This window comes from Ipomoea nil, unplaced genomic scaffold (assembly GCF_001879475.1).
Source record: "Ipomoea nil cultivar Tokyo-kokei standard unplaced genomic scaffold, Asagao_1.1 scaffold0418, whole genome shotgun sequence".
NCBI lineage: Eukaryota > Viridiplantae > Streptophyta > Magnoliopsida > Solanales > Convolvulaceae > Ipomoea > Ipomoea nil.
The window spans coordinates 2,250,788-2,274,759 of record NW_017616846.1 but is presented as its reverse complement, the minus strand read 5'-3'; the positions used below and the strand labels follow the sequence as shown (position 1 = coordinate 2,274,759).

General features: G+C 35.7%; 5 protein-coding genes, 2 long non-coding RNA genes and 1 other non-coding gene across 9 annotated transcripts; 3 read left to right on the top strand and 5 right to left on the bottom strand.

Moving 5' to 3' along the window:
* The first annotated feature begins 814 nt into the window (after window positions 1-814).
* LOC109172689 lies at window positions 815-5,480 on the top strand. Of its 2 annotated transcripts, none has more exons than XM_019321907.1 (6): window positions 815-1,091; window positions 1,272-1,928; window positions 3,895-3,980; window positions 4,218-4,528; window positions 4,612-4,683; window positions 4,771-5,480. In XM_019321907.1, exons 1-6 carry the CDS (start codon window positions 920-922, stop codon window positions 5,036-5,038), a joined length of 1,566 nt encoding a protein of 521 aa, XP_019177452.1. In that variant the 5' UTR covers window positions 815-919; the 3' UTR covers window positions 5,039-5,480. The 2 variants fall into 2 exon arrangements, with proteins under 2 accessions (XP_019177452.1, XP_019177451.1); XM_019321906.1 differs by having other exon boundaries at window positions 816-1,091; window positions 1,269-1,928.
* On the bottom strand, window positions 4,540-22,503 carry LOC109172701. The gene is made up of 3 exons (XR_002052778.1): window positions 22,344-22,503; window positions 13,754-13,759; window positions 4,540-4,550 (listed from the first exon to the last, which is right to left on the bottom strand). It is a non-coding gene; the product is annotated as an uncharacterized LOC109172701 (long non-coding RNA).
* LOC109172702 lies at window positions 5,475-5,877 on the bottom strand. Its single transcript, XR_002052779.1, has 2 exons — window positions 5,776-5,877; window positions 5,475-5,600 (listed from the first exon to the last, which is right to left on the bottom strand). It is a non-coding gene; the product is annotated as an uncharacterized LOC109172702 (long non-coding RNA).
* LOC109172697 (WEB family protein At1g75720-like) lies at window positions 6,964-8,345 on the bottom strand. The gene is made up of 2 exons (XM_019321916.1): window positions 8,000-8,345; window positions 6,964-7,580 (listed from the first exon to the last, which is right to left on the bottom strand). Exons 1-2 carry the CDS (start codon window positions 8,147-8,149, stop codon window positions 7,092-7,094), a joined length of 639 nt encoding a protein of 212 aa, XP_019177461.1. The 5' UTR covers window positions 8,150-8,345; the 3' UTR covers window positions 6,964-7,091.
* LOC109172694 (putative DNA helicase INO80) lies at window positions 9,777-11,133 on the bottom strand. Its single transcript, XM_019321914.1, has 3 exons — window positions 11,004-11,133; window positions 10,544-10,863; window positions 9,777-10,345 (listed from the first exon to the last, which is right to left on the bottom strand). The coding sequence occupies exons 1-3, from the start codon at window positions 11,080-11,082 to the stop codon at window positions 9,860-9,862; spliced, it is 885 nt and encodes a 294-aa protein (XP_019177459.1). The 5' UTR covers window positions 11,083-11,133; the 3' UTR covers window positions 9,777-9,859.
* LOC109172688 (calcium-dependent protein kinase 28-like) lies at window positions 16,129-20,923 on the top strand. The gene is made up of 12 exons (XM_019321905.1): window positions 16,129-16,819; window positions 17,550-17,680; window positions 17,793-17,834; window positions 17,962-18,073; window positions 18,149-18,227; window positions 18,337-18,506; window positions 18,782-18,908; window positions 19,034-19,149; window positions 19,239-19,346; window positions 19,424-19,486; window positions 19,797-19,970; window positions 20,381-20,923. The coding sequence occupies exons 1-12, from the start codon at window positions 16,457-16,459 to the stop codon at window positions 20,552-20,554; spliced, it is 1,659 nt and encodes a 552-aa protein (XP_019177450.1). The 5' UTR covers window positions 16,129-16,456; the 3' UTR covers window positions 20,555-20,923.
* Window positions 20,935-21,008, bottom strand: TRNAI-AAU. Its single transcript has one exon. It is a non-coding gene; the product is annotated as a tRNA-Ile (tRNA).
* Window positions 21,191-23,779, top strand: LOC109172691 (ferredoxin--NADP reductase, leaf-type isozyme, chloroplastic). Its single transcript, XM_019321911.1, has 9 exons — window positions 21,191-21,550; window positions 21,825-22,059; window positions 22,195-22,328; window positions 22,511-22,589; window positions 22,693-22,784; window positions 22,902-22,979; window positions 23,074-23,136; window positions 23,244-23,478; window positions 23,560-23,779. The coding sequence occupies exons 1-9, from the start codon at window positions 21,446-21,448 to the stop codon at window positions 23,625-23,627; spliced, it is 1,089 nt and encodes a 362-aa protein (XP_019177456.1). The 5' UTR covers window positions 21,191-21,445; the 3' UTR covers window positions 23,628-23,779.
* Window positions 23,780-23,972: the final 193 nt, after the last annotated feature.

The window sequence follows — 23,972 nt, the reverse complement described above, 5'->3', positions numbered from 1 at the left end:
TCACCCACTTTAAAGAACTTTCTAAAATTTTTATAAAATTTTATTAATTTGTTATAAAATTGTATGATACAATACTTTTATGAATTCTTATAAAAGTTACCCATTTACAAAAATTTAAGAAATTTTATACAAATATATTAAAAATTAGGAATAAGGATCAAATAAGTCACAACTACACACCAAATTACAATTAATTCATCAAACTTAAAAAAAAAAAATCATAATTGGATCCATGAACAACAAAGACTCATATAATTTAATTCAAAATGACATGTTTACTTGAAAGTACGTTGATGCCTGACATGGTGGTTATCAATTTTAAAAGTATTTTTTAAAAATAATAATTTTAAATAAAATAATTAATTATATTAAAAAAAAAAAAAAAACAAACAAGAACTGCATCTTCGTCTCCGGCAATGGAGACGAAGGTTCCTTTATCTCATCTTCGTCTTCGGCAATAGAGAGGAAGGTTCCTTCATCTCCGACCATAGAGACAAAAGTGGGCAATTTTTTTTTTTTTATTTTTATTTTTTGTAATTTTATTTATTTTAAATTATTTTATCTAAAATTATTTTTAAAATTTGTAACACGTCAGCGTACTTTCAAATAAATATGTCATTTTAGATTAAATTGAATGAATTTATACTATTTAAAGATTAAATTGTATTTTTTTTCAAAAAAATTATATATATATATATATATATATATATATATATATATATATATTTAAATTCAATAACCTAATTACAATTTGATTTCTGAGTGGTCTATTTGATAGAAGTTTATAAAATTCTACTCCGTATATGGGTGAATGGTTGAATACACCACCTAAAATAGAATTTCTCTATTCTCAGTTCTCACGATCAAAACCACTCATCATTGACTCGCCTATCTGCTCTGCCGGACGACTCAGTTCGCCATGGCTGACCAGCAGAGAACTCTCAAGGATGACCCCTTCCTGCTCAAATTTAGCCCCGAAGAGCTCCGAATCGCCTCCGAGTTCCTCTCCAATTGGCTCCCTTTTCTCTCCCGTGACCTCTGTCACTCCTGTACTCTCTCTCTCTCCGATCGCGTCCGATCCATCCATCCCGGTACTCTCTCTTTCTCTTTCCCCGCTAGTTCCACACATAATACGTGTATTGATGAATATTCGAATACATGTGTAAATTTTTGTGCACTTGTTACATTTATGTGTAGACGCACTCTGTTGGAAGTTAGGGTTTCTGAAAGTCACTTTTCTGATTAGTGAGCCTTTTGTTTGATTGTAGAAGCCATACGAGATGAAGAGCACGACGACAGTACGTGCCTGAATGGGTGTAGTGGAGATCTAGCTAACTGTGACGCCCATTCTGTTGGAAGTTGGAAGGACGGCGCGGATTTGAATGATACAGCGGATACGAACTCGCTGGGGAGTTGGAAGGATGGGGCAGATGGGTCTCCAGAGCCTGTTGCCGAGGTCTCTATGGAATCAGGCCCGAGTGCTAGTTTGAAAGATGCTCTACCACAAACTTCTGTTGAGGCATCAACAAGTGACACGTTTAGCACACCCGTGTCAGTTGATAGCCGGAAAGTGAAAATGTCATGGGCAGATATGGCTCAGGAGGATGAGCTCGAGGCAGAGGAAGAGACCGAGTCAACTGGTTCAAGTAGGCAGTTAGGCAATGGAGATGGCTTTGCTGGGGAGGGAACTGCTGAGAAGATGTCTAAGCCAAAGACTGAGCTTTCAAGGGAGCAAAGGGAGCACATCCGGTTTAGTAATGTTAAAAGGAAGAAGGATTTTATATGTTTGGAGAGGGTCAATGGGAAATTTGTGAATATACTTGATGGCTTGGAGCTACATACTGGTGTTTTTAGTGCCGCAGAACAAATTAGGATAGTGAATTATGTGGAATCACTTCAAGAGATGGGAAAGAAAGGACAACTAAAAGGTTTGTAAGTTTAGACTTCTTTATTTCCCACATTAATCTTATTAGTTTTATTCTAATTCATTTCAATTGATTCTCAGAATACTTTTATTGAATAAGCATGTACTGGTTTACTAGTTGCCTATGTTTCTTTTAGCTCTAGATGAACTGTTTTTATAAAGTTTAAAAAGGTGGAGGTGTGCCTCAAGGCGTTTTGTAATGCTGAGGTGAGGTGTAAGCCTCAAGGCGCACTGAGGCATAAGCCTCAATTTTTATATAAAATATATTAATAAACTATAAACATTATTCATAAAATACACCACAATCCAAGATTAAAGTTTCATAAGCTAAAAGTCTCAAGCAAACACACCACAAAGTCTCAAGTCAAATATTTTCTCCTAATTCTAATCTAATTAGGGTTGGGTCATCTCCTATTGGGCTATAGAAATATATTTTGGGCCTAAATTATCTAAAAAAATTTAGGCTAAGCTTGATACGCCTCAGAAACGTATTGAGGTGCATATGAGGCATACGCCCCATAGGGTTGAGGCGTATGCATCTAATTCAGCCTAAGGGGCGTAAGCTTCAGAACCCAACTGCAGCGCCTCACTCTGAGGCGAGCCTCAGACACGCCATTTTAAACCATCAATTATACATTTTATTTCCTATTTTGATAATCAGCGGTCTGAAACTATAAATGGTGCTTGCTTATTTTTCCTTCTTTTCAAGTCATCAAGAAAACAATAAAGAATCTATGTTCCAGAATTCTAGATGGGAAATGGTAAAAGATTTAAGGAGATACTCAAAATTTTCGTTCTAGACTGTTGGAATGAGTGAATGAATCATATTAAGTCTAAACTCCTTTCCTGCATATTGCTTAAACCTTGATTTAGTTCATCTTCATCTTGTGGTTCTAGTGTTTGTGGGTCTTGTAAATGCTAAAATGTCCTTTTTACTTCATGGCTACCTGGTTAAGAGGCTTGTTCTTCTTATAAGCTGTAAAGTAAGCAGGCCATTTGAATTATTTTGTGGAGAATTCTTGAAATTGTGTCTTAAGCTGAAATAACACCGATAAAGCTGTGAGGCTACCAAAAATAAATTAAAAAATCCACACGTTTTCAGTAAGACTGGGTAGTGGGTACTGTCAAGCAACTTGGAAGCATCTGGACTATGGCCTCAAATACAGTTGTGGACTTGTGGATCCATTTTATGAAGTAGATTAAGTCATATTACTTGTACTCTCTGAGACAAAAAGATCCAAATAAATTAACTGGCTTGGGTAATCAACTCGTGGAAGTGTGGAACTATATTTTTTTGTTACTGACTCCTTGAATTATATGGCAGCTGGAACTTTTTTATATGACTAAGTGCTTTTGTTTATTGCTTGAGCAATTTAATTGGGAGTCTACAATTCCTCTTGATTGAGCGGTGGATTCATTAAAATCATGCAAATACTTTTTCTTTGTTATTTCTTGACAGGACTTATGTATTATATAATCAATTCGTATCAAATTACACCCTCTTTTTTAATTCTAGTACTTATAATTGTGAGATTCTTTTCTATTTTTGAACTATGTGGTAGGAATTTTTACCTTTAGTGTCTTACATTACCTGCTAACCCCTGTTACACGTATAACAAACTACTGTCAATGTCTTTTACGTCTATTTCCTTTATGTTTTCCATACTCTCCAGTCTGTTTTTCCTGGTGAAACTAAACTTTCCACCTAATCCACTTCTCAAATTAGCCATCCTTTGACTTAGTAATGCTAAGTTGTTGGTCTTTAACCAACCTACACTTGTGATATCCATGCTAGTAAGATAATTTCTTAATTTGGATGTATGATATTTTCTGATTATTCCTTGTGTGTAATGACCGTTTTTCCTTTTCTTACATGTGCTTATATTGGTTTTAAGATGCTCTGGCATTAATTGGTCTTGTGGTGCATTCTTTACACAGGCTTACTTATGTTCCTATTTTGTTTATCACAGGGCGTACTTATACTGCCCCCCAGAAGTGGATGAGGGGCAAAGGTCGTGTGACTATCCAATTTGGTTGTTGTTACAACTATGCAACCGTAAGTCTTTCTGCATCTGCAATCTTTTTCCCTTTGGAGGGCCCATAATAGCGTGGTTAATTAAATTATCATACTCACCCCCCTCCCCCTTAATTTTTTGTAATTTTCTTCTGTTTTTTTATTTTTTTATTTGGGGGGGGGGGGGGGGGGTGGTTGGGGAATGTTTTTGAGTTTGGACTAATAACAGAAGAAAGTTGAACATACATATGACCTGATGGTTGAAGTGCTTGATGACAGGATAAAAATGGCAATCCTCCAGGCATCATCAGAGATGATACCGTTGATCCCATACCTCAGCTTTTTAAGGTTATGATTAGAAGGCTTGTTAAATGGCATGTTATGCCTCCAAACTGCATTCCTGACAGCTGTATTGTGAATATTTATGATGAGGGAGATTGTATACCACCGCATATTGACAATCATGATTTTGTCCGTCCCTTTTGTACCGTGTCATTCCTTAGTGAGTGCAATATAGTTTTTGGATTAAACTTGAGCGTGGTGGGTCCTGGTGAGTTTGCAGGTGCTATTGCAATTCCCTTGCCAGTGGGGTAAGTGCTTTTAAAATTTGTACTCTTTAGTCTTTTCCTTGATCTTTCAGGAATTTGAAGTTTGTGAGTAAATGTTCCTCCAGATCCGTTCTTGTGATAAATGGAAATTCTGCTGATGTGGCTAAACATTGTGTTCCTTCTGTTCCTACTAAAAGGTACTATTGGAGATCTCCTGTCGTAATTTCAATCATGTCACTTTTGCCATAATGTGCTAACACCTTATTACTTACAATTTTATGAAGGATCTCAATTACATTTAGGAGAATGGATGAATCTAAACGACCAGTTGGATTTGTTCCTGAGCCTGATTTACAGGGACTTGAGCCTCTAACCTATGAAGTAGACCGATCCAGGAAATCAAAAGATGTGTACTCAAGACGGTCTATGAGGAAACAGGCTGTCAGGCGAGAGGAGAACACAGACAAACTAAAAGTATCAGCAGAAAGGAGTTCAGAGCCCCGCTACTCAGGTCGACAAAGGCCCTTCAATAGGGGAAGGAGTGAAGGTTAAGAGTGGATTTGAAATTTTAAGTTGTACATCCTTATCTATAAACTGATGCCATGGAGAGGCCTCTTGGTTGTTATTGATCTTATTTGGGCAATTATATTACTTCGCTTTGGTGCCTTATTTTGCATGGTAACTGTTGGAAATATTCTTAAACGTGGAAGAGGATCATGTTTTGTCAAGTGAGAGAGGAAGGAATGCATAGCCTACTCGCTTATCTGTGGCTCAATTTATGTGTTCTCTTCGTCTTTCGGGTTGCAGCTTGTATGGTCCTGCCCAGCTTCTGAGATGAGGCTTCTTTGTTGAATAATGCATGCCGAGGGAAAGGAAAATTTGATTTATTTGATAGATGGTTGTTATTGAGTTTGCGTGATGCTGTTCATTGTCTTATGTGCCTTGTATATTCTTTTTACAAGCTGAGCAATTATTTTTCAATATTTTCCCCCAATTGTTGTGTCAATTTGGGTGGATTTGTAGTTGGACAACAACCTTCTATAAAAAAAAAATGAAAAAGATTGCGATGTGTTGTATGAATATTATGTAGCTTGCTTAATTGCTTTACTTAATGCTATTTTGCTAGGAAAATACTTTGGTGTATTCTCATTTTATACTCCTAATTTGTACTCCCTCTCACATGTTATTGATATAGACACTTTTCTGTGAACCCACATGATAAAAATAATCAATCTTGGTTTGTGGAGTGGAAATGAGGGAGTAAAATTTGGCAGTCTATGTAGTAGTACTTATTTTGCTATGGCTCAGGATTTAGTTGCCTGCCTGTCACTCTGTTAGTTTGGTTTCCACAGAAATATAATAATTAATGTTCTTAGAAAATTATTTCATTATTTAAATTTTTATTATAATAATTAATGTTCTTAGAAAATTATTTCATTATTTAAATTTTTATTACGTAGGTGGTTCGTTGTCTTACTTAAAAGGTTACGAAGAGAGGCAATAGTGTGGAGATCCGAATCTCACTAAAAGCATGTATAGAAAATGTGGTCTAAAAGTAGCTTTTTGAATTTTAACATTTTAAAATTGTAAAATACTAATTAGTCAAACACTATATTAATTTTTTAACCACAAAAAAATTAATAATAATCAAATAAAACAAAATTAATCTATAAGCTAACTATTTTACCAAACAAGGCCATAATTACCAATAATTTGAAACATAAATCCCTTTTCACCATCAAGAGTCAATAGTTGAAATTCTTGTCTGTTATTTCATCTATCAATTGAGATTTGAGAACTCACATATTGCAAAATCCTATCAACAAATTGGGCCGCACCAAACTACTCCAGAAGGGCCCGAGTTTCATCCTCTCAAGCGGAGATTCCTAGTCATTTCATTGATACTCATTATGACTAAAATGAACTGAAAAGTCCCATCAGTTTTGGGCATCTGTCTCTACATGACCCTAGTTTGTATACCTTATCCATTATTGGATCTCCCTTTTTTGGATGACATCTCTGTTAATATTGGTATTGGGTTAGGTTTAGCTAAAAAGTAAAGGATTATTAATGGTGTAGTATTCAAAATTTTAATTTTCCCCAATATCCCAAGCTAATTATAGACATTGTAAATAATATATAACTCCACAACCATTTATTCTCTAAATTTTCCGCGCGACAAATAGGGTTAATGTTAATTTTATAGCTAATGATCATGCTATATGGATGATAATAATCATGAACAATGAACAGATCATGACAAATATATGAACCTTAAGCATATGAAAAATAATGAGTACGGCTATCATACTAATGATATTAAAATTAATTTCTAATTAAAAAAAAAAATTTAGAGTTTTTCAATAATAAGATATTAAGTGAAAAATACACACATAATAATGTATGTAATAATAGCGCAATATAATTAAAGTGAGTTTGATTGAGAGTTAATGGAAAAAGTGAAACAGCTAACTTTATAGTAACATGAAATGGAATTTACTCTCTCTGATTTATTTTGAATTTCTTGTCCAAATTAATTAAAGTTCGATCCTCACACTTACAAACAACAACTTTATGAATTGATATGATCTTCCAATATAATATTTCATTGGCTTCCCTTTTTCTTTGTAAACAATGCTCCAATGAGAGGGATGAGAGGCCTCCTCTTCAACTTCTTCTTCGCCTGTAGTGAAGGGCTATCAGTATTATTATTATTATTATCTTTAGTGAGATTAATCACCCTTGTGAGCGCCGGAGGGTTAGCGAACTTCACTGACTTCTTTCTCTCGAATAATTGATCTTCTTCTTCTTCATCATAACCTTCGGGTTTGGGTGGCGCTTTCTCAATAAACTTGAGCTCTTCAATCTCTGCCCCGCGCTGTTCTTTTGCCGCCTTGAGCTGCTGGATTTCTCTCTTTGTTTGTTCCAGTTCTTCCTTGAGAGATTGAAGGCACTGCGCCATTAATGTTCCTTCTTCTTTGGCTTTTCCGAGCTCTTGCTTTGTCTCTTCTAGCTCTATTGCAGCTTTTACTCCTCCAAATCTTGTGGTAGTCGTCTGCTTTTCTCCTAATTCCCCACTTGTTTTTGAATGCACCTACCAAAAAACATATTACTCATCCATGCATGCAGGATATATTATTAATTTTTGTCTGCACAAACAACTTAATTAGTTGGATCCTGGGTGGTTGATTGTACGTGAGTAAGAACACTGATCGGAATCCTTAGTGGCTACTCCAATATGTGTGCTCCTTGTGAGTACCAAATACAGGTCTTTCCACCTGATTGACCGCTGAGTCTTTGTAGGGCTCGAGGAAATTTCATCTTTTGTGGATAGATTTATTAACTTCTTGCATGAACTTAGTTAAGCATGCATCCCTAAGGTTGAACTGTTAGCGAAACAGAACTATTAACTCTTTTTTTTTTTGAATTGATCAACCAGTACGATGAGCTTATTGCCTACACACATACATCATGGAAAGTAAGAATAGAGTGAATGGGAGGGAGGAGAAAAACCTGAGTAGTGTTGATTTGCTTGGCATAAATTTCTGGGGCCAAAATCTTCTCCCCAAACATTAGGACAGCCTCCTTAACCGACCGGAAAGGCTTCCGGGTGTCGATCTGGACACGGCCGCGCACCACCACACCCTCCACCGCACCCTCCATCACAATAGTAGCAATATATCTTGCAGTAGTGAGTATTAATGAAGATGAGGACAAAGTTTTGTGGTGTGAGTTTGGTGCATTAATTTTGGGTATATATAAGGGGGGGGGGGGGGGGGGGGGGCGGGGGATCAGCAAAAGCTAATTAGCTAAGGGTTGTTTGTTAGTAATGGTTTGTGATAATTCCTAATTATTATAAGAACACCTAAGGGGGGTTGGGGAGTATAAAGGAAAAATGGAAAAGAAACAGAATGAAGAATGAAGAATCATTATCATATGATGCAATGGGGAAATTTAAATTTGTTAATTTCTTTGCGTCCACTTCAATTCACGGGTAGTCTGTTAATGTATAGTAGTTTGTTTATTGATGGTGAAATGTGGTGGCCTGGCGGCTGCTTAAGTGGTTAGTTGCACCATCTTAATTCAATTCATTTTATTTATTTATTTATTTTGTGTTGTGGTAAATACTTGAAGCTACTCTTGATATGGACATGCTTCCTTTTCCTCCTTATCATATCCCTGCAGGGAGATGGAGGTTGAATACTCTTGAGCCCACACTCCCCAACTTCAAATGCACACAATTTCAATTCATTACAACCCATCAATGAATAAAGCGTTACGTAGGCTTGTGTAAGATGTCTCACGATTTTTTTTATGTGAGTCGGATTGGTCAGGTTCGTCAATGAAAATGTAATATTGATTTGGAATAATTGTTTGTTTGTTACTTAGAGAAAGTATAATACTTTTACATTTTGATATAAAAATATTACATTTCCCTTATAAATAATGTTTTGCGAGTGTTTGTTACCAAAAAAAAAAAAAAAGTAATAAAAATTTTATTTTGATTGTTAGTACACATTTTCATCTTAACCAGACTTATCTCACACAAATTTTTACCATGAATAAATATCACAGAGTATATTATTTCAAAATGGGGTATATAAAAATTAACAGTATGTTGTGGACGCCACAATGTGTATCGATGCTAACACGATGGGTATGGGGTGGGTTATTCGGGATTGGCGGGGGAATTCGTTGCAGGGGCAGTGGGGAGAGAGGGGGCATGTTTGGCACGAGAGGCGGAGGCTTTAGCGGTGAGGGAAGCTTTGAGTTGACTAAAGGATCGAAATTATGATGGTTTTATAATTGAAACAGATGCAAAACATCTTATTAATCAGCTAGGATCGATCGCCATTTGGTCATTTGGTTTGATTGTTCACGATATTCGTACTCTTTTAAATTTTTTATCAAATGTTTATTGTCGTTTTGTGGGTTCTCGATTTTCGTGTGATGCCGGTCCTTCTTTTATTTTCCAAGCTCTTTGTAATGATATTATGAATTTATAATATATATGGTTTTTCTTCTAAAAAAATAAAAAGTAAAAAGTTAAAAGGACAAAACAAATCTACTAATTCAAAAAAAAATTAAAAAAAAAAAATTAGTCCAAAGTATTTAACTCCATTTAAGAAATTAAATCTTATTAATTCTTTGGGCTTATAAAGATTGTGAAATCGTTTTCAAAAAAAAAAAAAGATTGTGAAATCTCTTATCTTTATAGGAATTGTGAAGGAGTCTACATTTCCACAAAAGGGTGAAACTCTCACATTGTATTTGATTTTGCGCTCTTAGATATCAATGAAGGCAAATCTTTTTCCTATACAAATAATCCGTATAGGAAAAAAAAAAAAAAAAAAAGTTGAAGCAGTTTGAATTTCAGTTATCCTCTTCAGAAAAACGAATGTGTTTTCCTTTTGGCGTAGGCAACCCCTTCAAATGCAAAGCACCATGCAAGGCGGCGGCGGCGCCACCGGCGGCTGCACTCTCCTCTTCCACTCCTTCAAGCTCGCCGTCGCTGTTGTACACAAATCGTGTGTGCTTACCTGCAAATTTAGCTTTAACACTCATCTTCCCTATTCCTTCACAAAGTTCATCAATCAATCCTCCACCCCTCCCCCACTCATCCTCTTCTTCTTCTTCGTAATAATCATCGCATACATCTTCATCATCATCAACAACGCTTTTCTCATCTTCATCCTCATCCCCCACACTTGCATTCACCTGAATTGACCAAATGGATGAGCGGTCTGATGATGAATCTGCCGCCTCTGACTTCTCAGTAGAAAAATCCGATAACAGTGACCGAGTAACCACCATACCTTTATCAGATTCAACCTCTTCTTCTTTCTTCCCATCAATCATCTAAAAAAAAAAAAAGATTGATTAAATTCATCATGACCCCAAAATCAAGAATTTAACAAAGATGTTGGCCAGAGGCACGAAGGACCAAATCCAGCACCATGTGGTTGGAGATTGTTGGGTTCTAGTCTCAACAAACAAATTATAGGTTTTGAGTAGTTGTAAGCGTTTGATCCTAACAAAAGAGATGGTTTAAAATACCTGAGGGGTTATAGAAGGGTTTTGGTCAAAGGGGAATTTAGAGAGTTCAGCTTCTTCTTCAACTTTCTGCAACAAGGTTTTAACTTGGCCCCTCAGCAGAGCCTCTCCTGAGCCAGGAGTCTTGCTGTGCTTGCTTTGACTGTTACTGTTCACCATTTTCTTAGACATGCTTGATAATGGAGTCTCCAGAGTCTCCGCTGTTAGCCCAACAATGGGTGATGAGTCATTGCTGATGTCCATCATGGCTGATCTTTCTTGCTGCACTTTCCCATTTCTCGCCCTCAATTCTGATCCTTTCTTCTCAGACTCTTCGCTTTTCTCTAAACTCCAAAAATGGGTATCACAAAAATCAGATCTTGTTGCTTTCTCTCAACTCCGAAGCCGGCATTGAAACATCAAATCAAGAATTTCGGAAATTGAAAACAAGTAGAAATAGAAATTAGATTATAAGATCGCTCACTTGAATTGGGGATGGCGGAGGCGTTTGAAGCCAAGGTCTGTGATCTTGTCACTCTTCTGGTTGATGATGGGGTCTCCATTTGAATCCTCAGAGCTATAACAATGGCAGAGATTCTCTTGATCGCCTACGATCTTCAGAGAGAGCGAGATTTAAAAAAATAAAATAAAATAAAAAAATGGCAGTTTTAAAGCGTTAGTAAAATAGAGTTTGTCGAGGCGTGGATGAAGGGGGAAACTTGCAAAAATGAAATGACCGTTAGAATATTGAGGCGGCGTGGCTCCCAGCCTTTGGAATTTGAACTTGGTTTTAGATTGGTCCTTTTGAAGACGGGCTGGGCCTTTGAACCCAAACAATCAGCCCATTGTCCTTTTCTAGTCTAGTTCGGCTCACACTCTGTTGGCCCAATAACTATATTAGAATGAATCAATTAATCCGAAGAGATATATATAAGTCTAATAGCCAAATAAAATTTGTCCAAAATCAAACGGATTGTCTCGGTAGGAAAGGGATCAGGTGTGGGTGGGGCTTCTCGTGTCATTGTGCGGGTAGACGCACGTTAAGCATTAATCAGACGCCTTTAAAGTATAATACATACGCACACAAACAAAACACCTCAAAAACATAACCCCACGCATGTTAAGCACAAGTCTCACACATGTTAAGCACAAAACTCAGGGACATTTTAAGTTTCAACAACTACTCACATTAAGCACCAACCCACGCACGTTAAGCACAAAACTCACGCACATTAAGCACAAAACTTATATATATATATATATATATATATATATATATATATATATATATATATACTGGGGCAGAACGAGAAAGGTAAAAGCCTCCCGTTTTCCTCTTCCCCGATTTATTTTTGTCGACGTTCTTTGAAAATCTTCTCCGTTGTTGTTCTTGTTGGGATGAAGAATCAAAAGTTTTATTGATTTTAAATACAATTGAATTGGCAACTAACCCTAAACGAAGTAGACAAAAACTACAAAAGTTTAGGGGAAAAGATGCACGTGGCTAGAAAAAATGCCAACCAAAGAACTAAAAGAAGAAAATGGCAAGGGCCGGTGGGTTTTAGGTTTAGAGTAGGGCTCCAAAGTACAATTATTATATATTAAGCATCATATCATGCATGTCACGTGCTGTCAAGATCATTCGAGCTGAGTATGCACATCAAACCACATGTTTTACACAAAAATCTTTATAAATATCATCCTTTTATTCACCTTAGCTTCTTGCCAATTTTTACCACACTTATACTTAACTATATTATAATGAATTTCCTATCATAATTCGTAAAGTTTATATCATGTAATAAGTATTTAGTAAAGAGATAGCGTTAACTATAATACTTTTATAGTTTATTCCATTGTTTTGTTTCAATGCCTTAATGTCATGAATGTTTGAAGTATTTATATTGACAAGTTTAAATAATCTCTACTGCGTAAATGAAATATAAAAAAAATCTAGAAATATGCTTTGTAAATTCGATAGAGTGATATGTTATAAATTTTGCAGTTACAGTGGTGAATCCAGAAAATTATCTGAATAGGAGTGAAGTTCAAATGACTTTAAGAATGTTAAATTCATGTTTTTTTATTAAAACTGAAATATGTAATATAAACTTGTTTGGTTAAGATGTTATCTTTTATGCTAGACTCTTTTTTTTTTTTTTTTTTTTTTACTTTAATACCCTTAACGTATTTTAATTAGAGAATTTGAACTATCAACAATTTCATCATAGAATTTAGAAGTGTAGAGAAATTTTTGTTGAGTTAAAATGGATGTTCCTCCCCTTTCATCCATCATGGTGTCTTTTTATAGTGAAAAATAGTAATGTATTCATGGTGGGAGTAATTAGCCATCATGGTGAATGAAGGACCTTTATAACTTATTATTACTGGGTAATAAGTAATAACCGTTATGACAATTTATATTTCTATTTAATTTGTAACAATTAGTAATAATTGTCCTTTGATCTATCGACTATTTTGACAATAATTATTTTTTTCAATGATTAACGTTAACATGATTAACCTTGCGAATTAGACTGCTAATACTTGGTTCAAATCATGTATGTAAATTAAAATTTGATTCTTACTTGTCATACATGAACCATCTATTGATCTTAAATTTAATTATCAATTATTTACGAACTATTTCAAGTTGTAGGACATTATTTTTAAAATTGGAAGAATGTGACTCATGCAAGAATTAAAGAGTAAAAGTTCACCTCTAACTTTTTCTTTTTGAAAAAAAATTACTCAAAAACCCTATTAAGTTCTCTTCAAAGAAAAAAAAAAAAAAAAAAAAAAAAAACCTCTTAAGTCTTAAAGATGCTCTAAGCAATTTTAATGTTCCAAAATGAGACCAAGTCAATATATACAAGTACCAAACAAAGACCGAGTTAGTTGACTACGATTTATGAAGGTAGGTCCCACTGCTCCCAAATTTTTAAATAATTTATTTGAAGTGTGAAACTTAATTGTGTAGTTGTTCCGAAAGCGATGGTGACACTAGGGATTCCCCGTCAGTGTGAACAATTGAATTGATTTTATTTTATTTTTTTTTTGTGTTTTTTTTTCCCAATAGTGATGGGACTTTGTTCATATGGTTCTACACTTTTTTGGATCTTTAAAACAAAATTATTTTGATAACAAAGTAGATTAAAGCACACTTTGTGCACGTGTAATAAATATATTCCACGATTTTTAATTTCATGCAATTATTTCATCGTAAAAAGTAACTATGGCCTATGGTGGTGAAAGTTAGACACATTTTTACATATTTATTTCACTTCAAAAAATAATATAAAATTTATACATAATAACCTTAAGACCTTGTGCATATTTTAGTTAGATTTATATCGCATTTCTAAATATATTTTTTATTAATTGATTTTACTTGATTTTTCATATTCATGTTTTATATTATAAAAGGAAACTTAAAATAAGAAGAAGTCATTATTTATGTACAAAATATTTAATTGAAAAGTGGTTGAAGGTTCTTTTTATAAGTGGTTTTTGAATATTTTTTTTAATGATTTTAAGAGGAACTTTTATGGGAAAAAAGAAAAAAAAAATTGATTTAATTTGGAAGGTACAATAACCAACGAATTTAGAAACAATAATGATTCATTGAATTTGGTTGTTAGTTTAGGTGAATAATAAACAAAAGAAGTCTTTTTTATTTATTTACTTTTTTATGTGAGACTAATTTAAATTCGACTTGAGTTGAACCCACAAAATTTCATCCTTGTTTATTTGCAGCAGTGGGCATCTATTCAATTCGGTTCAAGTGATATTCAAACTAAATAATAATTTAGATATATCATATATATATGATTCAGGTGATAACATTTTAGGTTATTTTGGAATACTCAAAATTTTATTTTATTAATTTTAAATTTATCAATAATTTTGCTGAATACGTATTAATATTGGTCTATACAATCAGGGCATCAAACGTAAAATAATACAAAACAATACAAATTAACTAAAGAATATTGAAAATTAATATAACATTATTATAAAACATATTTAAAAGCTAGTACAACATATTGTTCAACGCAAATTGAGAGGCACTCCTAGGCGAATGGTGTGCAGCGGTGGATCCGAAGTAGCTCCGACCAGTCAGCGCTGCTTCACCACCACCTGTTCCTCGGCGGCAACCTCGAGGATGTGCGGGCTAGAGCTCAGGCCGATCGTGGAAGTGAGTTGGTAACGCCGAAAGTTTCACATTAGTGGAGAGGTTTTGAAATTACAAAAATGATAAGGTAGTCATTACATTAATTTTAGAGTAAATACTAAAATGGTCCTTCGACTATAGCTAAATTTACAAATTGGTCATTGACTTTTAATTTTAATCAATTAAGTCCTTAATTTTGTAATTTTAACACGATTTGGTCCTCCGTCTATTTGACCGTTTGTTGACTGTGATTTTTGAGGATATATATGTAATTTCATGGTCCATCGTCGATTTTTTAGGGTTTCGGTTGCATTTTCAGACCGCACTGTTATATTTGGATCCACCGCCGAAAGCAATCTGCCAAATCCTGTCGCCTTTCTTCTTCCTCCCTTTAGATTCAATGTAGTTGAGTTCGTACCAGAGTGAAGAAGACAACATGTTTCCGAACCGGTGCAGCGTCATCCTGGAGGTTTCCATGTGCTCCGAAGAGAGCTGCAGGTTCTTCTAGAGATCGTCGATGACGGCGCGGGCGCGGGCGTTAATGCAGAAGTGTCCGAAGGACCAAATCGTGTTAAAATTACAAAGTTAAGGACTTAATTGGTTAAAAAAGTTGAAGACCAATTTGTGAATTTAGCTATAGTTGAGGGACCATTTTGGGTATTTACTCTTAATTTTATTATTTTCTAAGTTTAGAAGCGGATTTCGAAATCTCGGGTTGTTGCAATTTTGACATGCCAAATGTTCCATTTAAAAAAATGATTTGTCATTAATTTGATGTTTAAATTCCTTTCATTGAATTTGAATTGAAATTACATTAACCATTTTCAAATTCAATCAAGTAGATTGTGATTTGGTGGCATCATTATTACTATTCCAAGTAGTATGTCACTCTATTCGTTCTTAATATATTATGTTAAAAAAAAAAAAAAAAACCAAATTGACAATGATATTTTTTACAACAAATTAAATTACAAATAATTATTATGAAACGATTAGATTCCAATGTTTCTATCGCTTTTGCCTTAAAGACTACTTGGTGTAAGAGATACATATTCGACCTCTCTTTGAACCTGCACGCTACATCTACTAATAAAATAAATTTGTTAACTTATTTTGAATTAATCAATTAATTGAGTTGATACTGAGACAAATAATAATACTCACTCCGTCTCATTTAATGTCTATTTCAATTAATGAGGATTAACTGAAATTATTTTTAATTTAATTTTGTATAATATTAAATTTAATATTAGTATATAAAAATTTATATATTTAAAAATTACACTTAAAATTATTATTAAACACAAAAATTAAATTTAAATTAAATAAAAAAATAGTTAAAAATATTAATTTGATAAAAAAAACAATAAGTATGACTGAATGAGAGAAATAAAATAATTATTAAAGTCTTGTGTACAAAAATAATATTGAAAAGAAAGAAATTTGGAGGTTCTTCAGGCAAACCCCTGCAGGGGATCACCTTCGGGAACGGGCTTCTGCTGTCTCCTCTAAAGTCTATTTTGACCAGCAAGTCAGCAACTTCTTCTCTTCTTCCTCCTTGGCTGCTCCACCATACCTTCCTCCTAAATTCTCACTTTGGTATAAACGGACGCGGAGTTGATTCTCCATTCGCCCTTTTATTTTTGTGTATAATGATCATTTCCCATATTTTGTTGAATCATCATCTTATGCTTGTGAACCTTCTGATCCGTCAAAGAATCTGAAGAAAACTTTGGGTTTTATCCATATCCATATTTGGGGAAATGGGTATATGCCTTTCGAGCTCAAAAGTTAGTGGCTCCAACAGCAACAGCAATCCCACCGCAAAGCCGCGGTCTGACACCACTGCCACATCAGCACAAGATGAGGAGAGATCACGTTGTAATCGAAGGAAGGCTAAAGAACCATGCGAGAAATATAAGAATTTAAATGTTAAGCCCAGTCACAGGAGTCAAACTGTGGTTATCCCTTGCGGGAAAAGAACGGATTTTGGGTATGATAAGGATTTTGATAAGCGGTATACAATTGGCAAGTTGTTGGGACATGGTCAATTTGGATACACTTATGTTGCTACTGACAAGTCTGTTGGAGATCGAGTTGCTGTTAAAAGAATCGAGAAGAAGAAGGTCCTCATTATTTCCTTTTTATTTTCTGTGTTCTTAAATTTGCTTTCTTGGCCTAACTACTGGATATAGCTTATCCTATTTGATTAGTTACTTTGTCTAAAGTGGAAATCAGTTTGAATTTCATTTCAGATTATGTTCCCAATTTCTCAATCATTTTGTGTGCCTCTATGCTGTAAATGTGGAGGAGTTCTTATGATTCGGTAACTAAAAGACTAAGCTGATAGTTGTACTGCACACATATGTTTATATATTACTCCGTATATACTTAACACGTCCCTCATATGTGTAGGCCGATTACCTTTTTTTTTTATGGGTTCCAAGTCTCTTTTTATCGGGTGGCGCACATATTCAAGACCTTGGGGTTGGCTTGATACCAAATTGAAGGATGTGCTTTGTTGCTCAACTAAAAGCCTGCACATTTATGTCTATATATTATATGCTAAATTATAGATTTATAGCTAGCCACTGATATGTTTCAGGTTGACTGCTTTACTGGGGTTCTCCCAAGTCTTATGAACTTCCACTGGTTCCTTTAAACCAATTCTTTTATTCATACCTATGAAGATCTAATGAAATAAATGTGCAACTGTCATGCAACTCGTGATTATAAATTCATAGTCCAAACCTGAAATGTTTGAGTAAAACGTGTGATCAGTTACATTGCAGTTGAAGTGTGTATTTCTCACTATTTTGGTAGCGATTATAATAACAATTTCGGATTTGTGAACAGATGCTTCTTCCCATGGCAGTTGAGGATGTCAAGCGAGAAGTCAAAATATTAAAGGCCTTAACTGGTCATGAGAACGTGGTTCAATTTCATAATGCATTTGAGGATGATGATTATGTATATATTGTAATGGAGTAAGTTTATGTGCATGGGCCTCCATTTGTATGAAACCCCATTTATAATCATGTAACTGCTGTTGCAAGTATGTCTCTTATTCTGAAGTCTTTTTCTTAAAATTTTTTAAAGGTTATGTGAAGGTGGAGAACTTCTGGACCGTATTTTAGCAAAGTAAGTCTCCTCAACTTTTGGTATGGAATGTATTCATAGCCCATAGGTTGAATATCTGCTTTGTCATATGATTTTCTGAATAAGAAGGATTAATATATAGGACTTATAAATAGTTTCCTTTAAGCAGAAAAGACAGCCGTTATACTGAAAAAGATGCAGCTATAGTTGTACGGCAGATGCTAAAAGTTGCAGCAGAATGTCATTTACATGGCCTGGTGCATCGTGATATGAAACCCGAGGTATGAACATTAGTATTTGATCCTTTAAGTGTGCTGCTGTATATGCTACTTTCCTGTCACCTTTTTTGTTTGTAGAATTTTCTTCTCAAATCACCAAAAGAGGATTCTCCACTTAAGGCCACGGATTTTGGTCTTTCAGATTTCATAAGACCAGGTGATTAGATATTGGAATGTACTTTATTTGACATTTTATTAACTCTAATATTTGATTACTCTAAGATATCTTCAAGTTATGAACTTCTCATGAAAGAATAAAAATGCAGGGAAGAAATTTCATGATATTGTTGGTAGTGCATATTACGTTGCCCCAGAGGTACTGAAACGTAGATCAGGTCCTCAATCAGATGTATGGAGCATTGGTGTTATAACCTATATTTTGCTTTGTGGAAGGCGGCCCTTCTGGGATAAAACCGAAGATGGGATATTCAAGGAGGTAGATTACTGACACTTTTTCCCTGTGACTTCTATGAATTCTTTAAAGCTTTGAATTATATTCTTCAACTAGCTCCATGCAATTCTGCTTTATATTTCCACTGTTCCTTACTGTGCCCGAAATGCACATAGTGGATCAATATTATCAATAAGTTTGGACTAATATATTCTCTAAATGCTATTTATTGAATCCTAATTTAATCCATGCCTTATGAACTTTAGTATTCAAATTCATATATATACATGTGTGTGTGTGTGTGTGCATGGTGTCTGTAGGTGCTACGAAACAAACCTGATTTCCGTCGCAAGCCATGGCCAAGCATAAGCAACAGTGCTAAAGATTTTGTTAAAAAATTATTGGTGAAGGACCCTCGTGCTAGACTTACTGCTGCCCAGGCCCTGTGTAAGTCCTATTATTCTGCATTTGAAAGTTACTATTTTTAAGAGAATTGCAGTGGCAAATGGTTCATGAAGGTTTCAACCTATATGCTTCTGGATTGTTTAACCTATCTAGTTCAAAATTTGCAGCACATCCATGGGTCCGAGAAGGTGGTAATGCATCCGACATTCCTCTAGACATCTCTGTTCTGTCCAATATGCGACAATTTGTTAAATACAGCCGCCTAAAGCAGTTTGCTTTACGGGTAATTTCATATATTCATTTAGTTCAAATTAATCCATTCTCTCCACCATAGTTTTCATTTTTTTAAAATGTTGGTTCATTATCTTGCAGGCATTAGCAACCACACTAGACGATGAGGAGTTGGCTGATCTAAAAGATCAATTTGCTGCCATTGATGTGGATAAAAATGGTGTCATTAGTCTTGAAGAAATGAGACAGGTAAGTCTCTTCCATACAGTGCAAGGCTAAAATGGCTGTGCTTGATGCTCATATATATACAAACACGTTTGATGCAGGCTCTTGCTAAGGATCGTCCATGGAGAATGAAAGACTCACGCGTAATTGAGATTCTTCAAGCGGTATGTTCATTCGAGTTTTAAGCATCCTTTATTTTGTCTCACACCTACCTGTTCATCAATCCCCTTGTGTATGTCATATATTGCATGTTTAGAGGGGAAAAAACGGAGAAAATGGTGATAGAGTGATAATGGAGGAAATGCTTGGGTTTGAAGCATCTATTGCATCATATGTCCCCGGGATTTCCTTTGCAACTTTCATGCATATCATGCAACTAAAGAAAAGCTTCATTTTGAACAGCGTCAAGTCTGTTGTGCTTATTCAATTTAACTTCCCACGGTTCCTGATTGGTAATAGGCATTTGCTTTGCAGATTGATGTCAATACTGATGGTCTCATAGATTTCCCCGAGTTTGTTGCTGCCACTTTACATGTTCATCAGATGGAGGAACACAACTCAGAAAAATGGCTGCAAAGATCACAAGCTGCTTTTCAGAAATTCGATGTTGATAGAGATGGATTTATTACTCCCGAAGAACTTAAAATGGTCAGCATTTTATTCTTGACTGGTTAATAAGTGCATATGCTTGCTCCTCTACTTTGCACACGTGTCAATCTCGATAAAAAAATAAAATGAAAAGATGCTTACTTGGCACACTTTTAGAAGCTTTAAGATCAGATGCACTTTCTCTTTGAGTTCTGTTATAGATTAGGCAATCTTAGGAATATATATTTAATATATGGAATCTCTATAGATTAGGCAGTCGGATTTAGGTAGGTAGACATATGGAAACTTGTTTCCTATTCGTAGTCTTCTAGCACCTATTTATAGGGCTTTGTATTCTCTTTTCTATAAGACAGTTTGAGACAATATACGACAGCACATTCAAAAACTCTCTCTTTACAAGTTCAAAACATGATTTTGGATGTCTGTTTAATTACAATAATGTCTTGCAGCATACGGGCTTAAAAGGTTCCATAGACCCACTTCTAGAGGAAGCAGACATCGACAAAGATGGGAAGATAAGCTTATCAGAATTCCGCAGGCTTTTAAGAACTGCAAGTATGAGTTCACAGACAATTACTAGCCCCTCCGTGAAGGGAGGAGGTTCACGAGGACTTTCGAAGTGAAAGAGTTTTTATGGAGATATGCGTTAGAGCAGCAAAGTTTCCTTTCTCCTAGATTTCTGTCCTGGGGTCATCGTATACAGTTGCTTTTTCTGCTTGTCTGCAAGTAGCCGAGGGATGCATCGCCCCCGACTTGCTTCTTCCCTCCACAAAAGCATTTTGTAATTCCTAATTTGGTCATTGTGGTATAGTTATTTAGAGGGATGGCATTCCTAATTTGGTCATTGTGGTATAGCTATTTAGTGTTGTGAGTCTCCTTTGCAAAGTGAAATATGCAATTGTGCAATGTATGTGTGTGGAAAAAATGCTTAAAAAGTGTTGACTTATCAAGTGTTTGATGGATGTGGTTCAATAAAATTTAAGGATTAAAAATGGTGAAAATTTGGCCCATACAGGTCTCGAACCTGTGACCTTCGCGTTATTAGCACGACGCTCTAACCATCTGAGCTAATAGGCCAGTTGTTTTTCTATTGTAAAAACAAATACTTAGAGGGGTCAAGATTTTTTTCAGAGTGAACTAGAGAAGTTACTAACTGACAAAATAATCTTAAAACATGCAAAAATCCATTTTCTTCCCAATCATAAAATATAATTATTTATAAGCTCCAATGTGTGACATGTAGGAATACTAGTTATTATTTGGTAAGGGTATGAATCAGAGAATCAAATGTGATGGTTTTATGTCCACAGAGTGAGTGAGCAATCACTTGAGAATCATACATTTACTTATCCTCACACCTGCCACTGCCTTAGCCTCTCAAATATCCTCCACTCAATCCTTAATCCTTTCACTCCCACTAAAACATCCCCCACCCTCTCCCTCTTTTCCTCCCACTATTCCCTTACCATTTGATCTCTTTACTATACTGTTTTTCCTCTCCATTTATTACAGAAATGGCTGCTGCAGTGAGTGCTGCAGTCTCTCTTCCATCATCAAAGTCCACCTCTCTTGCTAGCAGAACCTCTATCATCTCCCCTGAAAAAATCTGCTTCAACAAGGTACACTACTTCTTGCCTGAATTTGTATAAATCATGCTTTTTTCTGATAGCAAAATTGGGTTTGTGAGTTTGTCTTGAATTCTTGATGGGTTCATTCACTTTTTGCCTAAAGTTACAGTCTTTTTTACTTTCCTGTGTGGAATGACTGTTTTCTTGATAATCTTTGTGATAAGGGAACTGAATTGTTTTGGTAGATTCATTCACTCTTCTGTGGAAGTACTGTGTTTTTGTATAAGAATTCTGACAAAAGGGAACTGAATTGTGTTTTGGGTAGGTGCCTTTGTACTATAGAAATGTGTCATCTGGTGGGAAACTGGTGCCCATTAGAGCTCAGGTAACTACTGAGGCTCCTGCCAAGGTTGAGAAGATCTCCAAGAAACAGGATGAGGGTATAGTAACCAACAAGTTCAAGCCAAAAGAGCCTTACATAGGGAGATGCCTTCTTAACACCAAGATCACTGGAGATGATGCCCCTGGTGAAACTTGGCACATGGTCTTCAGCACTGAGGGTATGGCACTCGGGCTGCTCTCGTTATACATTTCTTCTGTTCACTTGTTACATAATATATCCAAATCGCGAGTGTTGATTGGTTTTAATTGAAGTTTGGTGTTGTCGGGCTGATTTGTGTTTCGGGTTTTGTTAGGGGAAGTCCCTTACAGAGAAGGACAATCTATTGGGGTTATTGCTGATGGAGTTGACGCCAATGGGAAGCCTCACAAGTTGAGGTTGTACTCAATTGCCAGCAGCGCCCTTGGCGACTTTGGAGACTCCAAGACTGTAAGCTTATGTAACTAAAATTGAAAAGGGTGTCAATATTGTACTTTTAATGCCGGTTAAGTTAAATAGATCTTGAATCTTATAGCCATGGTTTCTGAAGGATGTTTAATGATTATGTGTCTCTGTTAGGACTGAACTTCATATGTAAGATGAATAGGTTTAAAGTTTAATGTTTTACACAGGTTTCTCTGTGTGTCAAAAGGCTTGTCTACACCAATGACAAGGGTGAAATCGTTAAAGGAGTTTGCTCGAACTTTTTATGTAAGAACTGATGACACGTATTATCTTCAGATCATATGGAGTAGATTACGCTGTAGAATAAGCATTTAGCCATATATGTAACTTGTTACGCTCTCTATGTCAGGTGACTTGAAACCGGGAGCTGAAGTGAAGATTACTGGACCTGTTGGGAAGGAGATGCTCATGCCCAAGGATCCCAACGCCACGGTTATAATGGTACATTACATATAATTGCCTGCCCCCGAACAATAGTCTTACAACATCATATCGTGATTTGGCATAGTTGATTGCCCATTAACTTATGTTTTTCTTGTTCTCCTCGAATCATTGTAGCTTGCCACTGGAACTGGAATAGCCCCTTTCCGCTCATTCTTGTGGAAGATGTTCTTCGAGAAGCACGAAGACTACAAGGTAATTTTCAGTTTGTGCACTATTTTAGTTCCATAGATTTGTGAGCTGCAAGTATAATAGGAAAAGCGGAGTAACTGATGAAAGAATTGTGCAGTTCAACGGCTTGGCGTGGCTTTTCTTGGGTGTTCCCACAGGCAGCTCTTTGCTCTACAAGGAGGTAATTTCAATTTTCATCACTGCTCTCACATAGAAACGCTGCTCTGATACCAAATTGAAAGATGTGTTCTGTCTCAACTAAAAGTCTGTTATGGTGAACGTGGGCAGGAATTCGAGAAGATGAAGGAGAAGGCTCCCGAGAACTTCAGGCTGGACTTTGCGGTGAGCAGAGAGCAAACGAACGAGAAAGGCGAGAAAATGTACATCCAAACCAGAATGGCGCAATACGCCGAAGAGCTGTGGGAGTTGCTGAAGAAAGACAACACATTTGTGTACATGTGTGGACTGAAGGGCATGGAGAAGGGAATTGATGACATTATGACCTCACTTGCTGCTAGAGATGGTAACATAATGTCCACATAATGTCCTCATTTTTCTTCCATTTATTACTCTTACCTTCTTCTTCTTCTTCTTCTTGTTTCAGGGATTGACTGGGCAGAATACAAGAGAACACTGAAGAAGGCAGAGCAATGGAACGTGGAAGTCTACTAAATTTTTTGCTGTAATGTACAAAATTCCGGCCATTGTCTTAATGTCTTATGTGCTTTTTCTTTTCCTCTACTACATCCATGTAGATAGATCACATAACAACAACTCTCCTTTGTAATTTTGTATTCCTATAAAATTTTCCTCTTCTCCATCTACATCTCCATTCATCAAACAATCTCTTCCCCTCTCGGGCAAGCGTTTACTTCAATTCTTCAGTCTCTTTCTCTAATTTTTCATTTCTCCAGTTTTCTATTCTTCCACGCCCTAATTGCGGATTTCGATAATTTTGAGAAGATTTGTTGACAGATTTTTATTTAATCTGAAGTTGATTTCTAATCAGGTGAGAAT

Coding starts and splice junctions, on each gene's coding strand:
- LOC109172689 (XM_019321906.1), top strand. CDS start 920: ATGGCTGACCAGCAGAGAACTCTCAAGGATGACCCCTTCCTGCTCAAA. Junction 1,929..3,894: donor AAAGAAAGGACAACTAAAAG/GTTTGTAAGTTT, acceptor TGTTTATCACAG/GGCGTACTTATACTGCCCCC. Junction 4,684..4,770: donor CCTTCTGTTCCTACTAAAAG/GTACTATTGGAG, acceptor AATTTTATGAAG/GATCTCAATTACATTTAGGA.
- LOC109172697 (XM_019321916.1), bottom strand. CDS start 8,149: ATGGAGGGTGCGGTGGAGGGTGTGGTGGTGCGCGGCCGTGTCCAGATC. Junction 7,581..7,999: donor AGCAAATCAACACTACTCAG/GTTTTTCTCCTC, acceptor GTTTTTTGGTAG/GTGCATTCAAAAACAAGTGG.
- LOC109172694 (XM_019321914.1), bottom strand. CDS start 11,082: ATGGAGACCCCATCATCAACCAGAAGAGTGACAAGATCACAGACCTTG. Junction 10,864..11,003: donor CTCCGCCATCCCCAATTCAA/GTGAGCGATCTT, acceptor TTTGGAGTTTAG/AGAAAAGCGAAGAGTCTGAG. Junction 10,346..10,543: donor ACCCTTCTATAACCCCTCAG/GTATTTTAAACC, acceptor TTTTTTTTTTAG/ATGATTGATGGGAAGAAAGA.
- LOC109172688 (XM_019321905.1), top strand. CDS start 16,457: ATGGGTATATGCCTTTCGAGCTCAAAAGTTAGTGGCTCCAACAGCAAC. Junction 17,681..17,792: donor TATGTATATATTGTAATGGA/GTAAGTTTATGT, acceptor AATTTTTTAAAG/GTTATGTGAAGGTGGAGAAC. Junction 18,228..18,336: donor TTCAGATTTCATAAGACCAG/GTGATTAGATAT, acceptor ATAAAAATGCAG/GGAAGAAATTTCATGATATT.
- LOC109172691 (XM_019321911.1), top strand. CDS start 21,446: ATGGCTGCTGCAGTGAGTGCTGCAGTCTCTCTTCCATCATCAAAGTCC. Junction 22,060..22,194: donor CATGGTCTTCAGCACTGAGG/GTATGGCACTCG, acceptor GGGTTTTGTTAG/GGGAAGTCCCTTACAGAGAA. Junction 22,785..22,901: donor CCAACGCCACGGTTATAATG/GTACATTACATA, acceptor GAATCATTGTAG/CTTGCCACTGGAACTGGAAT.